General features: G+C 42.6%; 2 protein-coding genes across 2 annotated transcripts; one reads left to right on the top strand and one right to left on the bottom strand.

The window, feature by feature from the left end:
• LOC8063640 (putative disease resistance RPP13-like protein 3) lies at positions 1,311–7,151 on the top strand. The gene is made up of 3 exons (XM_002461554.2): positions 1,311–2,429; positions 4,263–6,713; positions 6,810–7,151. The coding sequence occupies exons 1-2, from the start codon at positions 1,573–1,575 to the stop codon at positions 6,667–6,669; spliced, it is 3,264 nt and encodes a 1,087-aa protein (XP_002461599.1). The 5' UTR covers positions 1,311–1,572; the 3' UTR covers positions 6,670–6,713; positions 6,810–7,151.
• Positions 7,778–14,752, bottom strand: LOC8075050 (methylmalonate-semialdehyde dehydrogenase [acylating], mitochondrial). The gene is made up of 19 exons (XM_002459428.2): positions 14,516–14,752; positions 14,326–14,429; positions 14,093–14,167; positions 13,819–13,980; positions 13,649–13,727; positions 13,109–13,263; positions 12,946–13,009; positions 12,012–12,091; positions 11,703–11,768; positions 11,142–11,192; positions 10,897–11,048; positions 10,730–10,820; positions 9,763–9,843; positions 9,602–9,679; positions 8,867–8,902; positions 8,734–8,777; positions 8,574–8,652; positions 8,297–8,387; positions 7,778–8,197 (listed from the first exon to the last, which is right to left on the bottom strand). The coding sequence occupies exons 1-19, from the start codon at positions 14,541–14,543 to the stop codon at positions 8,091–8,093; spliced, it is 1,623 nt and encodes a 540-aa protein (XP_002459473.1). The 5' UTR covers positions 14,544–14,752; the 3' UTR covers positions 7,778–8,090.

Below are 15,795 nucleotides of genomic sequence, written 5' to 3'. Positions count from 1 at the left end.
ATACTGGTAAACCAGATGATGGACTCTCTTCTCTTGATTTGCATTGGTTTCGAGCTAAGTCTTCTGCTTGCTTGTTGCTTGCACTGCCGAATGACACCATGCATATAGAGTAGCTTTTACTGTTCTGCGAAGGAAAGCATATCAGATTCTATTTATTTATATTATATTCTCCGTATGCTATATACTCCCTCCGTCCACGAAAGAGTCAATTCTTAGAATCTGTGTCAGTCAAACTTTTTAAAGTTTGACTAACTTTATAGAAAAGAGTAACAATATCTATGATATAAAATGCACATCATATAAAAATATATTCTATAGTGAATCTAATGATACTAATTTGATACCATAAATCTTAGCATTTTTTCTAGAAAATTGGTCAAAGTTTAAAAAATTTGACTTAGGATAACTCTAGAAATTGACTCTTTCGTGGGCGGAGGAAGTATATCAGTACTCGTCACCACTAAAGACACGGCGGCAGACACAAGGAAACCAAAGCATCCAATCCGTTGCTTCGCCAGTGCTATTTATTTACATATTCAGTGAAATAAAAGGAGATGCGGTATATCTTAAAAATCAGGCTTCGTCTTCCTTTGTTCAAGGAAAGGAAAGGCATCATGTTCATTTATTTGTTCAAAGCAAAAGAGAAGAATCGCAAAATCCCTTACGACTGGGCAACCAAGATCGGATTGGAGGTGCTGTACTTTTGCAAGGTGATCGATGTTGTAGCTTTTGCTTTTCTCTCCGTGGCCAATGCTAGTTGTCTTGAGATTCCAAGTTGTCATGTAAATTAACGTAATAAGGGCTTATTTGGTTCCTCTTGCTAAGTTTTAGCTAGTTAAACTTTAGCTACTTTAGTAGCTAAACTTTCAAAGACACTTACTAAAAAAAAGAGCTAAAACAGTTTAGTTCTACTAGTCACCTAAAAATAGCTAAAATAATTTTAGCTGGCTAATATTTAGTAAGGAAAACCAAACAGAATTATAGTATACATGTCTAGATAGGTGTTCCTGATAATCCAAAAGAAAAGGCATGTGCTATATATATATAAAGTAAAAGTAAAAGCTTGTCCAAAAGAAAAAGTAACAAATATCTCGATTTCGCTGCGCCTTGCAATCTGGGTTTAGTGCAAGTGCTTAGTGTGGAAATATATCCTGTACAACTCAGCTTCATGTGCAACCTATGCAACTACCAATTAAAAGGATATAGATTCAACGTCTAAGGTTTTTTCACTTAAACCTTCCTATCTAGATACACACAGGTTAGATTTAAACCCACAGGTGAAGGGATTTCAGTGAAAAAAATCTTAGACGTTGGATCTAGATCATGTGGTCTTAATTGGTGGTTGTATAATTTACACACGAAGCTAGATTGCATATGATACGTTGCCTTAGTGCAATGATAACCATCATCGGGAGTGATAGTTTGGAAAACCGCCGTACTCACTGCATAGAGTTGTACACACATAACTACAAACTCACAAGCTCAGCTGCCGGACCGTATCGCCGCCGGCGGCCCTGCTGGCCGTGCGAGCGACCTAGAATAGCCAAGCTCTGACCGCTGAGAGACCGAGGCATGGAGGACGCTCCCGTGACCGCAGCCACGGGGGCCCTGGGGCCTGTGGTAGCCAAGCTGAGAGCTTTGCTGCAGCAGCGTGGTGACCATGAGTACCGGCTTCGGCGTCGAACTCGGAAGGACGTGAGGGTCATCAAATCCAAGCTCAAGTCCATCCACTCAATTCTTTGGGTGACATGGGAGAGTGTGGATCACGATGTGGAAGGCAAGGAGCTGAGGAAGGAAGCATGGCGTCTCGCCGACGACATGAACGACGCCATCGACGACTTCATCCTCAGTTTGAAGCGCAGCAACGACGGCAAGCGCTTTATGCAAGCCAAGATCCAGCCGAGTCCTTTCCAGGACCTCAAGACAAGGGCCGATGATGTGTCCGAGCGGTGCCGCAACAAGTGGAAGATGCACTCCGCCCAGACCAGCACCATCCCGAGCTTATTTTCAAGAAGAAAAACCACCGTCGTCGACTCTGGTCCTGCCGAGCGGCACGCTCGAGTCGTTGATCCCTATGTCCACAAGGACATCTCAGAGCTCGTGGACATGGAAAACCCGAGGGATAAGCTCATAGATCACCTGGTAGGAGAAGAGAAGAACACACCGCAGCTCAAAATGGCATCCATCCTTGGATTTCCCGGAGTGGGTAAAACAACACTTGCTCGCCTTGTGTATGAAGCGATTAAAGATAAGTTCCAAGCCCGGGCTTTTGTGTCGATCACTTCATGTCAGAATATGATGGAGGTTCTAGCCAGCATTCTACAACAAGTGACATCTGAAAGCACTGATGTGCTACTTGCTGGCACCAAAGCAGCGACCAAGAATGAACATCTCATCGACATCATATCGAGTTTCCTCAAGGATAAAAGGTGAGCATGTGTTCACATCTTCACTCCAATATCTACATTTCATATATGGCCTATGTACTATCTTGCTATAACTAATTGAAGGCCACAACAGAGCCACCATGTCAATTTTTACGAGACGTGCTACAAAAAAAAATCCTAGAGATAGAATCACAAAAAAAATAGAAGCATTAAGCAATTAATTTGGTAGACTTTGATCACCTATATCCATTATATCTATTAATGTCTGTAAAAAAAATATTGCATAATTTACCATTTTGAAAAATAACATAAAGTATCCCTACCATTATAAAAGGTAAATCTGTAAATTTGCATATAAATTAGACACCTATATCATTAGAAAAGATGATCAAGTAACCTAGAAATTGCTTCTACCAACTTCTATGATTAAAAAAATATAATAATAATCTAACCACTTCAATTTCAGTTACACACCTCTACTATTATCTCTGCCTAATATTAGCGGGAGGAATTTGGTTGATCTAACATTGCTCACAACAGTCCGATGGGGATCTAATGGACACAGTCACTCCTGTGCCGGTATGAGTTTGAGTGATTGTGTCCTAGCTTGGTGCAAAGTCCGATTGCAAAACAAACTGGAATACAGAGTGTATTCATAGTTCAGTTAGGACACAATCATGTAGTAGCTGAGGTTGACGATATCATAGCTGCACATAGCCGAAGGCACAAAAAAATATGCGATATTGTAGACAGAGTTGCAGTCGTAGAAGAGCATCTTGCTTATGTCAGAGGATTTGTTGGTTTGTCTTGCGTATGTTAGGGGGACATTATTATGGGGGGCATCTTATATATATCAGAGGATGCCGCCACTGGAGTCTTTCATGTCAAAAGATGTTATTGGCGAGTCTTATGCCAAGGACATGATAGTCTTACATATGTCATAGGATGTTGTGGGGCATACTCCCTCAGTTCCAAATTATAAGTCGTTTTGACTTTTTTAGTTCATCCTATTTTGTTATGTATCTAGACATATTATCTATCTGGATGCGTAGCAAAATGGGTGTACCAAAAAGTCAAAATAACTTATAATTTGGAACGGATGGAGTAGAGTCTTACACATGTCACAGGATGATGTGTTGCTGCAGGTATTGCTATCGTAGTAGATGTGATGCCGTTATTGCCGTCATCAGTGATGTGTCTTGTAGAATTTCTGTGAGAGGACATGAGATACACCAATCTTAAGGCCGAAGAGGCGCCAGCATGATGGAGACGAGAGAACACCGTCGTCTTCTCCACGGCAGCAATGGGTGCCAGTGCCACCAATCTCAGTGAGCCGACGATCTTGCACTTGCAGACGTCATGCGATCCGTCGATGAAGTCCACACGTACAGGCAGGCGGTTGATGTCCTAGATGTATGGCTCCAATAGGGTTTCTCAGAGAGGAAAAAATCTAATCGAATCTACGATTTATCGGCTAGCTAATTCATGCGGTGCCCTAGTAGGGGGATTAATTATAAGATTAGTAGGGCTCAATACATGATCAAAATCTACTTGGAGTACAATAGTATTCTACGTATGTCAGACCACGATTTTTTTCCATCTGTCGCAGTCCATCTCCCCTATCTTCTACTATCTATAGTATTCTCAATCCCCTATGCCATGTTTTAGGGTATAGGGGAAAGGAGATCTGAGATTGAGTTGATCTAAGACTCCATTAAGCACCGTGATGATAGTAGGTATGGTTTGTGACGCTATACTGTATTTGAAAGTGCTCTTCGGCTATGGAGGCAGTGAACAATGCACATAGGATCTCTGATGGAATGTCTTTGTCAGGTAGTGCATTTAATTAATATTTTTCTTTTTAAACTTGTACAGGTACCTGGTTATAATTGATGATATCTGGCATAGCGGAGAATGGGAAACCATCAAGAAGTCTCTTCCAGATAACGATCTGGGCAGTAGAATTGTGACGACGAGTCGTGTTAATGCTATAACCGACAAGTGGCGTGATGATTTTGATGCCTTGGTCTACCAAATTGATGGGTTATGGAGAGCACCCTTCCATTATCAAATGATTGATATGTACGCTGGCATGGTTGGAGAAGATTTTGGCCGTTACCACCCTATTGTGACCATGTGTCGTGGTATGCCATTAGCATTTGCTTGTATGTTTTCAGCATTGACAAAGGAACGAGAGCGTCAAGAACAACAAAGGCTGTGTATAGAGACACGTGATTTGCAAGGCAGGATTGAGGAACAAGTTACGAGAAATGGGATTCAGAACACTCCAGGGTTTGAACCATTGGTAGAGAGTTTCGATCTTGGCTATAAGGATCTTCCTCATCATATGCTGAAGACTTGCTTGTTGTACTGCAGTATATACCCTGAGGACCCGATCGCGAAAAAAAGAATATACCCTGAGGATCATGGTTTTATCAGGGACGATTTGGTAAGGCGATGGATCGAGCAAGGTTTTGTTTGCAAGGAAGAGGTAGCAAAAGACTACTTTGATGAGCTTGTCAGCAGGGGATTCTTTATAGGTCGCTCCCTCTCCCTGCACCCCATGATGCGAAATTACCTTAGATGCAAGTTGCGTGAACACAAGTTCATCACTTGCACTTCTGACATTCCGTGCTCTCCGGTCAGTCGGCTATGTATTGACCACTCGCCAGCAAGCAGTGATCCAGTGGATCCCTTGTCGGGAATTGATGATTGGCATCATGTCCGGTCCCTTGTCGTTTTAGAAGATGCTGAGAAGATCCCTTACAAGCATTTGCAACAGCTGCGAGTGTTGGACGCTCGAAACAACAGTGGGGTTCTCGAGAATCAACATCTGAAGGATATGTGTGGGCTGCACCGTCTCAGGCACCTGCTAGTGTCTGGTGGAGAGGGGATTACTGAGATCCCAACAGAGGTAGCCAGGCTGCAGTATTTGGAGACTTTGGAAGTGTCTCGAACAAAGATCATAAGATTACCTGCTGAGATTGGTGACCTAAAGCAATTGAAGACTGTGGACGTGAGTTGGAACAAAGAGCTCACAGAGCTGCCTAGGGAGATGGGGAACCTGAAGCATATATTAGAGACTCTGTGCATCGGTGGATCAAACATCAGAGAGCAGGCCTGGGAGATCATCAGGACACTGAAGAAACTCAAGACTCTGGACGTGAGTTATAACCGTGAGCTCTCAGGGATACCTAGGGACATTGGTGAACTGCAGCAGTTGAAGAATCTGGACGTGAGTTGGAACTTAGGGATCACAGAGCTGCCCAAGGAGATTGGGAAACTGCAGCACTTGGAGAAGCTTAACCTGAGTGGAACAAGCATCACAGAGGTGCCCCGTGAGATCGGGAACCTCCAGCGGTTGGAGGCTCTGCGTTTGAGACGAGTTGAAACAATCACAAAGCTGCCTCGGGATATTGGGAAACTGCAGCATTTAGAGGCTTTAGATTTGGAGTATACTAATGTGAGGAAGATACCAAGGGAAATTGGGGGACTGAAGAAACTGAAGACTCTATACACAAGAGTCGGCACACTACCCTTTGAAGCTGGTCAGCTTTCAAAATTGGAGAGATTGCCTAGTTGCGTCCGCCAAGCTTGGAAGAATAGTGATCTGGTGTCAACACTGGCAGGGGAGATCCTATCGTTCAACTTAACATATGGGATTGGCAATGGCGGACTAATCGTCAGCACCAAGCACATGCACATTCCGCAGTGGATCAAAGAGCACTTCAACAATATTGTCACCTTGGACATCAGGATCTGCAAGCTAGAGGAGCAGGATCTAGAGATTCTGCGGGAGATGCCCTACCTGGTGTTTCTGGACCTAAGGTTCGAAGGTGTCCTCAGAAAGCCTGCAGTCATTAGCAGTGGAGGCTTCGCAAAGCTCGAGTTCCTCACTATTGACAGCCGAGTGCCACGGATTACCTTCCAGGAAGGAGCTATGCCAAGCCTGGACTGGCTTGGGTTCGAGTTCCAGTTCTACGGTGGCCCACCAAATACAGACCCACCTATGGGTATCAAGCACCTCGTGAGCCTTCGACATGTCCAGTTCCAATGCAGTGAATGGTATCGAGGAGACAGCCCGTGCATCAGCGCCATCATCGACGTCGTGAGAAAAGAAGCCAGGGAGCATCCCAACAGGGTTAGTCTTGATGTGTTGTTGTTAGTCGAGGGCGAGGAGGCGACGCTGATTTTCGAGATGCCAGAAACTGCAGAGAGTTCTGAAGGTAGCAATGAGGCTAGCAGCAGTGGGGCGAATGAGATCGAGGAGATTCAAGCTTAATTCATCACATCTTGCCTCAGTATTGCACTGCCCGAATATACAAGGTAACATGTCTGGCAAATGTAAAGCAGCAGTACCATTTTGCTAAAAGAACACTCAACTAATAGCCGCTTCTTTTCCTACCTTTCTTACTGTGACAGGTCATTGATCATTAGTACAAGCTGAATCTTCGACTATACAGACAGGTGTTTCAGACTTCCACGTTAACTTGCTTGCTGCAGATTTCCCATCCCAAATGCATCCACATCATCACTATTCACAAAACAAGATGATGGGGAACCTCATTCTTCATATTCAGGAAGATGTATCCTAAGCTTTTCTATGCCGTGTGCTAATATTTTATTACAACCAGTTTATTGTCTGCTTGCTTGTCTACAAAATGGAACATATTGCGTGTGTTTTATTGGAGTGGTTTGCTAAACCTATGTTGTTCACTCAGTTCTGAGTCATCAACTTGTTGTAATAAAGATTTGTATGAACTCTGAAGCAGAATCTATCATCACGTGCCATATATTCTGATATATCTTGCATAGCTGTGCTACATTGTTTCTGGTCCTTTTATCTATGACTTGGCAAAAGGAATGATGTGAACACAGGGTCGAGAAATACCTTTATGGTTCCTCCGTGGTACTGTAGCGAACAGTCCGCAGGTACTGTATCAGACAGTCCGCGAGTTCTGTTTTTGCGCGCAGTTTGTTCGTCTGAGTTTCAAATCGCGTTCCGTCTGCTGCATTGAGTTTCTACCTTGCCAAGGATTCAGAGTTGGCTTGGGTATCTTTGCTTCGGGAATTTCGTTTGCGCTTGGAGTGATTTTGGAACAACGCCATTTCAAGTCCTTCAAATGATGTGCTCAGAATGATTGAATGTCATACGCCTGGAGTCCTCATACGCAGTCGGGAATGTATAATGCAGATCATAATTGAATGGAAACTTGCTTTTAAAATAGTATTGCATTCCTATCAGTTTAATAATCCAAATATTAGTGAAGATCACTGGTTTATCTTTTACGCTTCTTGAACACATGCTACATACGTACGTACATAACACGACCGGGGATGTAGGTTGACGGAATAATGGGTGTCAAGGACATATTTGTGAAAGGAAAATCGCACAGGCAAATACCACAGACCAGCACAGCCGGCATTTTTATTTCTCCTCTTATTGTGGGTTTACACATGACACTCGATCTACAGACCTGGGGCTTTTACAGTATTCTATAACTTTTACAGAGCAGAATGAGCAGCGCTCTTGGATGTTTTGAATGAGCATGCATGGTGTCCGACAAAAGAGAGAGCGAGCACACCATGCATGGAGTGCTGCCGTGCCTACCAATCCCCTGGACAACTGGTGCCATGCATTGGGTCTATGTCTATGTCCAGAGGAGTGAAGCTTCGGAGAGTGGGGTGGGGGTGCTTGATGTCTCACTTCTGCGAGGTGGGCATGGAGAGGGAGACCCGCTGTGCCGGCGACTCCTTCCACTGCTGCGTGATCGTCTTGATCTGGGTGAAAAACTGCACGCCAGCCTTGCCTGACATCCCATGCCATCGTGTTAGTTACTCGCGAAAAAGTCAGTGCCATTGTGACTATTGGGGAAGGATCGAGTGTTGTTAAGCTGAGAATCATGTACCGTAGAAATTCAAATCTCCTGCGAATGAAGCTTTGCTGCCCGTGAAGGAGAAGAATGGCAGGGGAACTGGAATCGGCACGTTGATGCCCACCTGCAAATAAAACCATAAAAACATTATGAATAACAATACATGCTGCATGAGTCAGTTCATTTTCTTCTGGTATCCAGTTTTATCAAATTCAGAATGGAACCATTTCTTTCTTTTCTTTTTTTTCTTTTCTTTTCTTTTTTTCATGTAGCACTCATAATAGTCTTTTGAAAATGACACATACTATACCTGGCCAGCTTCAATGTCTGTTTGAAATTTCCTGGCGTAGACACCAGACGTTGTAAATATGGAAGCCCCATTGCCATACCTGCAGACAGGGACGAATAAATATATATACTAGATTGCAAGGAATGCTTCAGATCTACAAACATAGAGGAGAAAGAATTACTTGTTTCTGTTTATAATTTGGATGGCATCATCTAGGCTCTCTGCCTGAAATTTTGAGAAAAGAAAAGGATCAGTAGTAGCAGCGCAGCATCCTATTGATGCTGAAAGTAAAGGAAAAAAGAAATTCAGCCTACCTTCATTAAGAGAAGCACTGGACCAAATATTTCCTCCTGTTTCAATAAGTTAGTAAGGTTCAATCAATATATACCTTCATCAAGATAAGTCTCCTTGATTTATTTTGGGAATGACTTGCTAACTAACAGCAATATTTGACCTCCAATTTGTACAATCTTTCCAAGATTGTTTTTAAGATTTGAGAAAATACTTAATTTGAGTAAGGCTCTTCACACAGCTTACGAAGTACGCAGCAGCTACCACTGACACTGAGAAATATGTATAAATCTTCTGATGAACTGTTAATTAAAACATGCATATGTGCTTCCACCACCACAAAAGGATAATCCGCTCATGGGGATCTTGGGAGGTGCTGGCTTGAAGGTGGGAAAACACAATTGCAGTTTGAATACACATTATGCAAAGTACATGATTTGTGACCCATTATGGGGTGCTGAGGAACATTAGTTCTCCAGTCATAATAAGGGATTACGTTAAATGGCGCATCAGCATTATACAATTCAGAATGCATTTTCACAATGGATAATGGCTCCTAATAACGGTTGTGTCAACTGTCAAACATATTCAAGGTTTGCACTTCAATTTGGAACCAATTTACCTACACAGTGCACTCCATATTTCAATTCTTGAAAGATACGGACAGCAGATCCTACAAATAGTTCTGCTTCTCCATGACCCTAAATCCTACAGCTGAGATGCAAAGTTAAATTTCATAATCACTTTGTGAAAACTACCTTGTAACACTCCATGTCACTTTTAACATCAGCCAGAATGGTTGGACCAACAAAATTTCCATCTTCATATTGAGGAACCTGCACATTACAGAGATTTCAGGTTAACAAGATATAGTACAACTGCAGGCAGGCTAATAAATAACTGGATTATTGAAAATTACCACAATCTTTCTTCCATCAAGCAATATACGAGCACCGCTGTCGACACCACTTTGGACTAACTTACAGATACGATCCTTTGCCTGATTTTAGTGAGTGTTAGCAGAAAAGAAACAGTGAAAACCAGAAGCCCTCAATTCCGAAGCTAGACACTTCATGGGTAGTGAAGTAAGACTGCAAGATAAGAGATCCCCGCAACAAACATAAAATTCATTTTGATAAGCGACCTAGTAACTGCCATAATGGTACGAGTCCCAAGCAGATAATAGTTTTACAGCAAAACACAAAAGCTAGTATACTTCAGTCATTCATAAATACTAACAAGACTGGATAACTCGCATATGATTATATGACAAGAAAACATTCTATGATCCTGAATCCTGAACTAAGTTGAGGCCAGAGATCAACTTCGATACTAGGTGCTTAAGTACTAAGCAAAGTCCACACTATGATACAATAATGTCACTGACTAATCTCCAAGCCAATTAATTTTAATACAATAGGCCCATCTCAGTGTTAGCACTGATTACCACCTACCAGTAGAATTCTATTCAATATTCAGGTCGCACAAGTGAAGGCCTCTTGTATAGAACCCTATTTACACTTTTATAGACACTTTTTGATAACAAAAAACAGCCCCTGAACTATCTGGCAAAACAAAGGTCTTTGTGTCCCATCCCCGTTCAGAAAGGTAAATCAATGAATACCATGCTATGTGGATTGCCTTTTTACCAATAGATGCTCATCAAGGTCCAAAGTTCAGATAATCATTTTCAGTTTGAGGGATGAGGATGCAATGTATTCTCCTCCTAATCTTTCGATAGTCAGATCATATGGGGGAAAACAGCTCTTGTATTTTCGGAAAAACAGGTAATTCTATGTGACTAACATTCACAAAGCTATTGACACTGTGTATCCACAAGTTGCATAATACAAATAACATAAATTGTGAGGCAGTCCAAAACATACCTGTCTGCTGATCACAGGACCAAGGTCTGCATCATTAACCATTCCTGAATTAACAATGAGACCACTTGCACGATTGACTAATTCATCCTCCCTAGGATAATTTTTTGTTAGTTCTGCTACCTCAGAAGACAATACAAGGAAAAAAAAGTCATCTTAATAGGGTATACCATGATTCTGAGCCGCCAACAAAAACAGCAGTGCTCAATGCCATGCACCTTTGCCCTGCTGCACCAAACCCAGCAGCAATAAGGGCATTCAATGTAGCATCTCTATCAGCATCAGGAAGGATAATTGCATGATTCTTTGCTCCCATATTGCACTATAAAGAAACAGAATGTTGTGGATCATGCTACTTACAATAAGGTAGAAAATAAAAATAGTTTTGACTGAGTCAGCAGATATACAAACTAACCTGAACACGCTTGCCTGCTGCTGATGCTCTAGAATATATATGCATACCAGCCTGAGACACAGAAATCATAATTGCTCAATGAGAAAAGGAAGGGACTAGCTTTCAGCACTAGAAGCATCATTATTCCAATGTAGTATATGCTTGTAAATCTAATGTAAAAAGTTCAACTAGGGTTTATAAATGCATCTTTATAATATTGTGACAACACATTAGCATGTTGTTAACATAAATACGATAACAGAAATAACTGTGTAAATGCATAGCTCTTACTGGATTCTTGATAAATTCAAAATAGATAAATTATGTAAAGATAAAATTAATTAGATTTTGAAGCAATATGATAACGATGATTCAAAAGATTAGACATGTGAGACATGTTTGTGAGTAGTCCAATTGTTTTTTTAATGATGATGATTAGTAACTTAATGACATACAAAGATGAAAAAGGAAAAGGTTCACAGATCATTTGTACATATTATGCAGAACAAAATATCCAACACACTATTGATGCAAAAATTGTACAACAAATAGAGAAATAGATAATTCACCAGATTCACTTACTGTATTGGAACCAACAAAAGATACAGCCTTAATATCCTCATCATCACAAATATTGTTGACAACATCCTGCATTGGTGAAGTGCAATTAGAACCAAACAATCTAAAAGATATGAAGGTCAACAGAATAAATTAGTTAATGTTTTTTAAAAAAGGAAATAATATAAGATCAAACAATTCTACAGAGTACATTAGGCAGCATTATCCCAAAACTGGCAGTTGTCATGTCTCGTGTACACTACCAACACCAGCAATACATGACAACTGAGAAACATATTATCAAAAATAGAAAGGTAGCAAAGAATACCATACATTGGTACCATGAACAATGTTCAAAACACCCTTAGGTAAACCAGCTTCCATTGCTAGCTCCGCAAGCATCATAGCAGCCCCTGTAGTATAACAATTAAAAAACGGAGCATACCGTAAGATTTCCAATCCAAATTAGTCGAACTTAAAGCAATTTAAAGGAGTTTGTATAGTATTTGCTACTTTGTAAGGCATCATATTCAGCTCTTCATATTTCATTAATGTATCAATGCTATTACATCAATTAAATAAGTGTCACACTGAGAGTAACTCAGTTTCCATTGTTCAAAAGAATCGCAGTGCAACCTATAATCTACATTTAACCCTTTCATGAGCCAGTGTGGTAAGCAGCTCCCAGCTACCAGAGAAATCATTTCCTTGCATATCTTATAACACTTGTACAAATATTCAATTTGGGTGCAACACATACACACCGCATATTAAAATCAGTACTTATATCATAGGCCTTACAGTTAAAAAAGAATATGTGCATGACTACATTTTCCCTAATTAGATGTAAAGAAACATGCAACTTAGTTACTAACCTGCAATGGTAGCTAAGCAAGTAGGCATACAGCCATGTATATTTTCAAGTTTTAGTTCATAGATATCATGACGATAACAAAGTTTGTCAAGAAACTGGATAAAAATAAAAGGATCTGCCCAGTGACTAGTTGGCTCAGAAATGAGGGGTGCAGGGAATGCTTATGCTGCTTGCTATTTGTCTTAAATAAAGATCAGAACTAGTTGAATGTAAGTCATATATTTACTCCCTCCATTCCAAACTATAAGACATTTTGGCTTTTCTAAATACATTGCTTTTACAATGTATCTAGAAGTGCATACCAAAAGCTACGTATCTAGAAAAGCCAAAACGTCTTATAATTTGGAATGGGGGGAATAATTGATAACTTTTGATGATAAAGTAAAAAATAACCTGGGTCCTTTTCCGATGGCTTAAGGACAAAAGTATTGCCACATGTAACTGCTATGGGAAACATCTGCAGCCATTGGAGAGAAGAAACATTCAAAGTGATCAATGGTGCCAGCCTTCTGTTAGAAACAATTTGACAGGGAAGAAAAGGTCAGGTTAGGCATACCCATAGGGGAATCATAGCAGGAAAATTAAATGGGCATATCCCAGCGCAAACACCAAGTGGCTCCCGAATGCTGAAGGTGTCAATCCCATTAGAAACATTTGATACATATTCGCCCATTTGCAGTGTTCCCATTCCACAAGCATGCTCCACCACCTCTATATGATTAGGAGTTCAAAATCGAAATGGTATAAAAAATGGTCAACATAAGAAAGAGTTATATCACAGAAAGGGTCAACAGTTCAAGCATATGAGCAGAGTATTTTGGACTACAATAAAAAAAAATCAGCAGTAATATTGGCTTTTCATGCAATCTAGATGTGAAAATCATGAGCCCACTTGTGAGACTACACAAATAATGACAAGCATCTATGAGTAAGCAAGATTTATGTGCCTGTTGTTGCAAAACTAAGGTCTGAATCAAGTGATGATAGAATTTTCTTTTGGGCAAAACAGAAACTTCAAGATAATTACTCCTACTGTCTAACCAAATAAGAGGACCAAATGCGCACTTCCAATGAATCCAATAATCTGGGAACTAACCTAGGCCACGGAACACATCACCCCAAGCATCTTTCAGCGTCTTCCCCTGCTCCGTAGTGATGTTCTCTGCAAGCTTGTCCTGTAACCAGGAGGCAACTGAAAGTCACGAAAACAAAGACCAGATAACATCAGGATGACACGATAAGGACGTTAACAGAACAAGGAACCACCATGTTAGCCCGGATGAGCTCCTGGAACTTGAACATGACGCGCTGCCGCGTCGTGACGGGCGTGTTCCGCCACCCGGGGAAAGCCGTCCTGGCGGCATCGACGGCGGCCCTGAACTCATCGGCCGTAGTGAGCGGGATCCGGGACACCACCTCCTGCGTCGCCTGCGACACCCCCCACCCCAAATGCACGCGTCACACATCCACCGTTGACCGTTCCGAACTCGATCGTTCAACCCGGAATCAAAAATCCGTTTCAGAGGGGAGCAGCGCTTACTGGGTTGGTGACGTCGACGTGCTCGTCGGCGCGCGACTCGACGAACTCCCCGCCGATGAGGAGCCGCACCCTAGGCTGCGGAGAGGAGGCGAGAGGCGAGAGGCGAGAAGCGGGATGCGCGGTCAGTCCGGCGGGCGAGGCGGTGAGCGCAGCCACGCGTAATCAGACAGAACGTCAGAACCCGAGAACCGATTGGGGGACGGGGAGGAGCAGGAGCCGCGGCGGGCACGTACCGGGGTGGAGGCGGGGCCGTTGGAGAGCCACGCTGCGGCGGCGGCGGCGGTGGAGAAGGGGGCCGCGGCCGCGGCCATCGCCGGAGACCGGCGGAGCCCGGGGGCTGCGCGCGTGCGGGAGGGTCAGTCAAATCAGTCAGGGAAGGGAATGCCCCGGCGCGACGGGGTATGGTTGGGCCGCGGCGCGTACCTGAGCGGAAGAGCGCCGCGCGAAGCATGGGTCGACGGCCGGTCGAGCGGCGGCGGCGGCGGGGCTTTCCGGATTGGGGCGCGAGGTGGCGTGGCTTGGCGTCGGAGGACGAGCCACCGGCACCGGGGTGGAGTGGTTTGATGGACTCGTGAGTGGGTGGGTGCGATGGATGTCGTCGTGGCTGTACTTTTGTATAGACGGCGCCGCCTCCGACCGTGGGACCCACCGAGCAGTGAGAGATTGGTGGTGACGGGACGGCGGCTAACGGGATGAGTGTGCAGTGAGTGTGTCGGTGTCGTGCCTATCGGAATCGAGATCAGCCGAAGAGCAGCGCCTGACGTTGCCGGACCTAGGAGTGGCACGAGTATTTTTCTCGGAAATCACGAAACCCGGGACACGGGCGGTAGGCTTTGTTTACTTCGCGATATTTTTTTTTTTAGCTTTGGCTATTGTATTATTTCTGTATATATTTGATAATTATTATTTAATTTTAAAATAACTAGATTTAGAATATTTATCTCGCAACTTATATATAATTATACGATTAGTTTTTGTTTTCATTTATATTTAATACTCCATGTATACGTTTAAACACTTTTTAGTCCATCTTTTCCAAGAGTCTCCGCTAGTTGAACCGCGTCCAGTAGACGACCTCTTCCGCTCATCCCCTTCGTCAGCTCTTTGATAGGGATACTATAACCTAGGTCCCTTAACTTGGAATGGATGGCGGAGCGTAGGCGGCAGGCAGTTATATAGATACGGTGCTTTACCCGTAGACGCTTCTCCAGCTCTCGCAAAAATTGTATGGGGGTCGTCCTCGGGGGGACTTCCCGAATGACCGTACCGGGGAATTCTACCATACTCCGTGCAGCTATGGTTGTTGATCCTGCAGAGCCTACCCAAAGGTTCAGGCCAGATTGTAGGAAGTGGGTGATACGTTTTTGTATTTCTATGAGAAGAAATACGGCACCCACGATTCCCAGTAGTAAGTCGTCGGCATATCTTAAAAAAAATAGATTTTTAGGTGAACTAAACAAGGGTCTTCTTTAGGCTTGGTTTAGTTCTAAAAAAATTCAAGATTAAATATTAAATAAAAATAAAAAACTAATTGCACAGTTTGTCTGTAATTTGCTAAATGAAACTTTTGAGCCTAGTTAGTCTATGATTGAATAATAATTGTCAAATACAAACGAAATGTTACAGTAGTGAAAGTTAAAAATTTTTGCGGACTAAATTAGGCAATTCACCCCAAAATCCAAAAACTTTTCAAGATTTCTCAT

This window comes from Sorghum bicolor, chromosome 2 (assembly GCF_000003195.3).
Source record: "Sorghum bicolor cultivar BTx623 chromosome 2, Sorghum_bicolor_NCBIv3, whole genome shotgun sequence".
Taxonomy (NCBI): Eukaryota; Viridiplantae; Streptophyta; class Magnoliopsida; order Poales; family Poaceae; genus Sorghum; species Sorghum bicolor.
The sequence above is the reverse complement of the archived record's forward strand: the minus strand, read 5'-3'. Positions and strand labels throughout refer to the sequence as shown.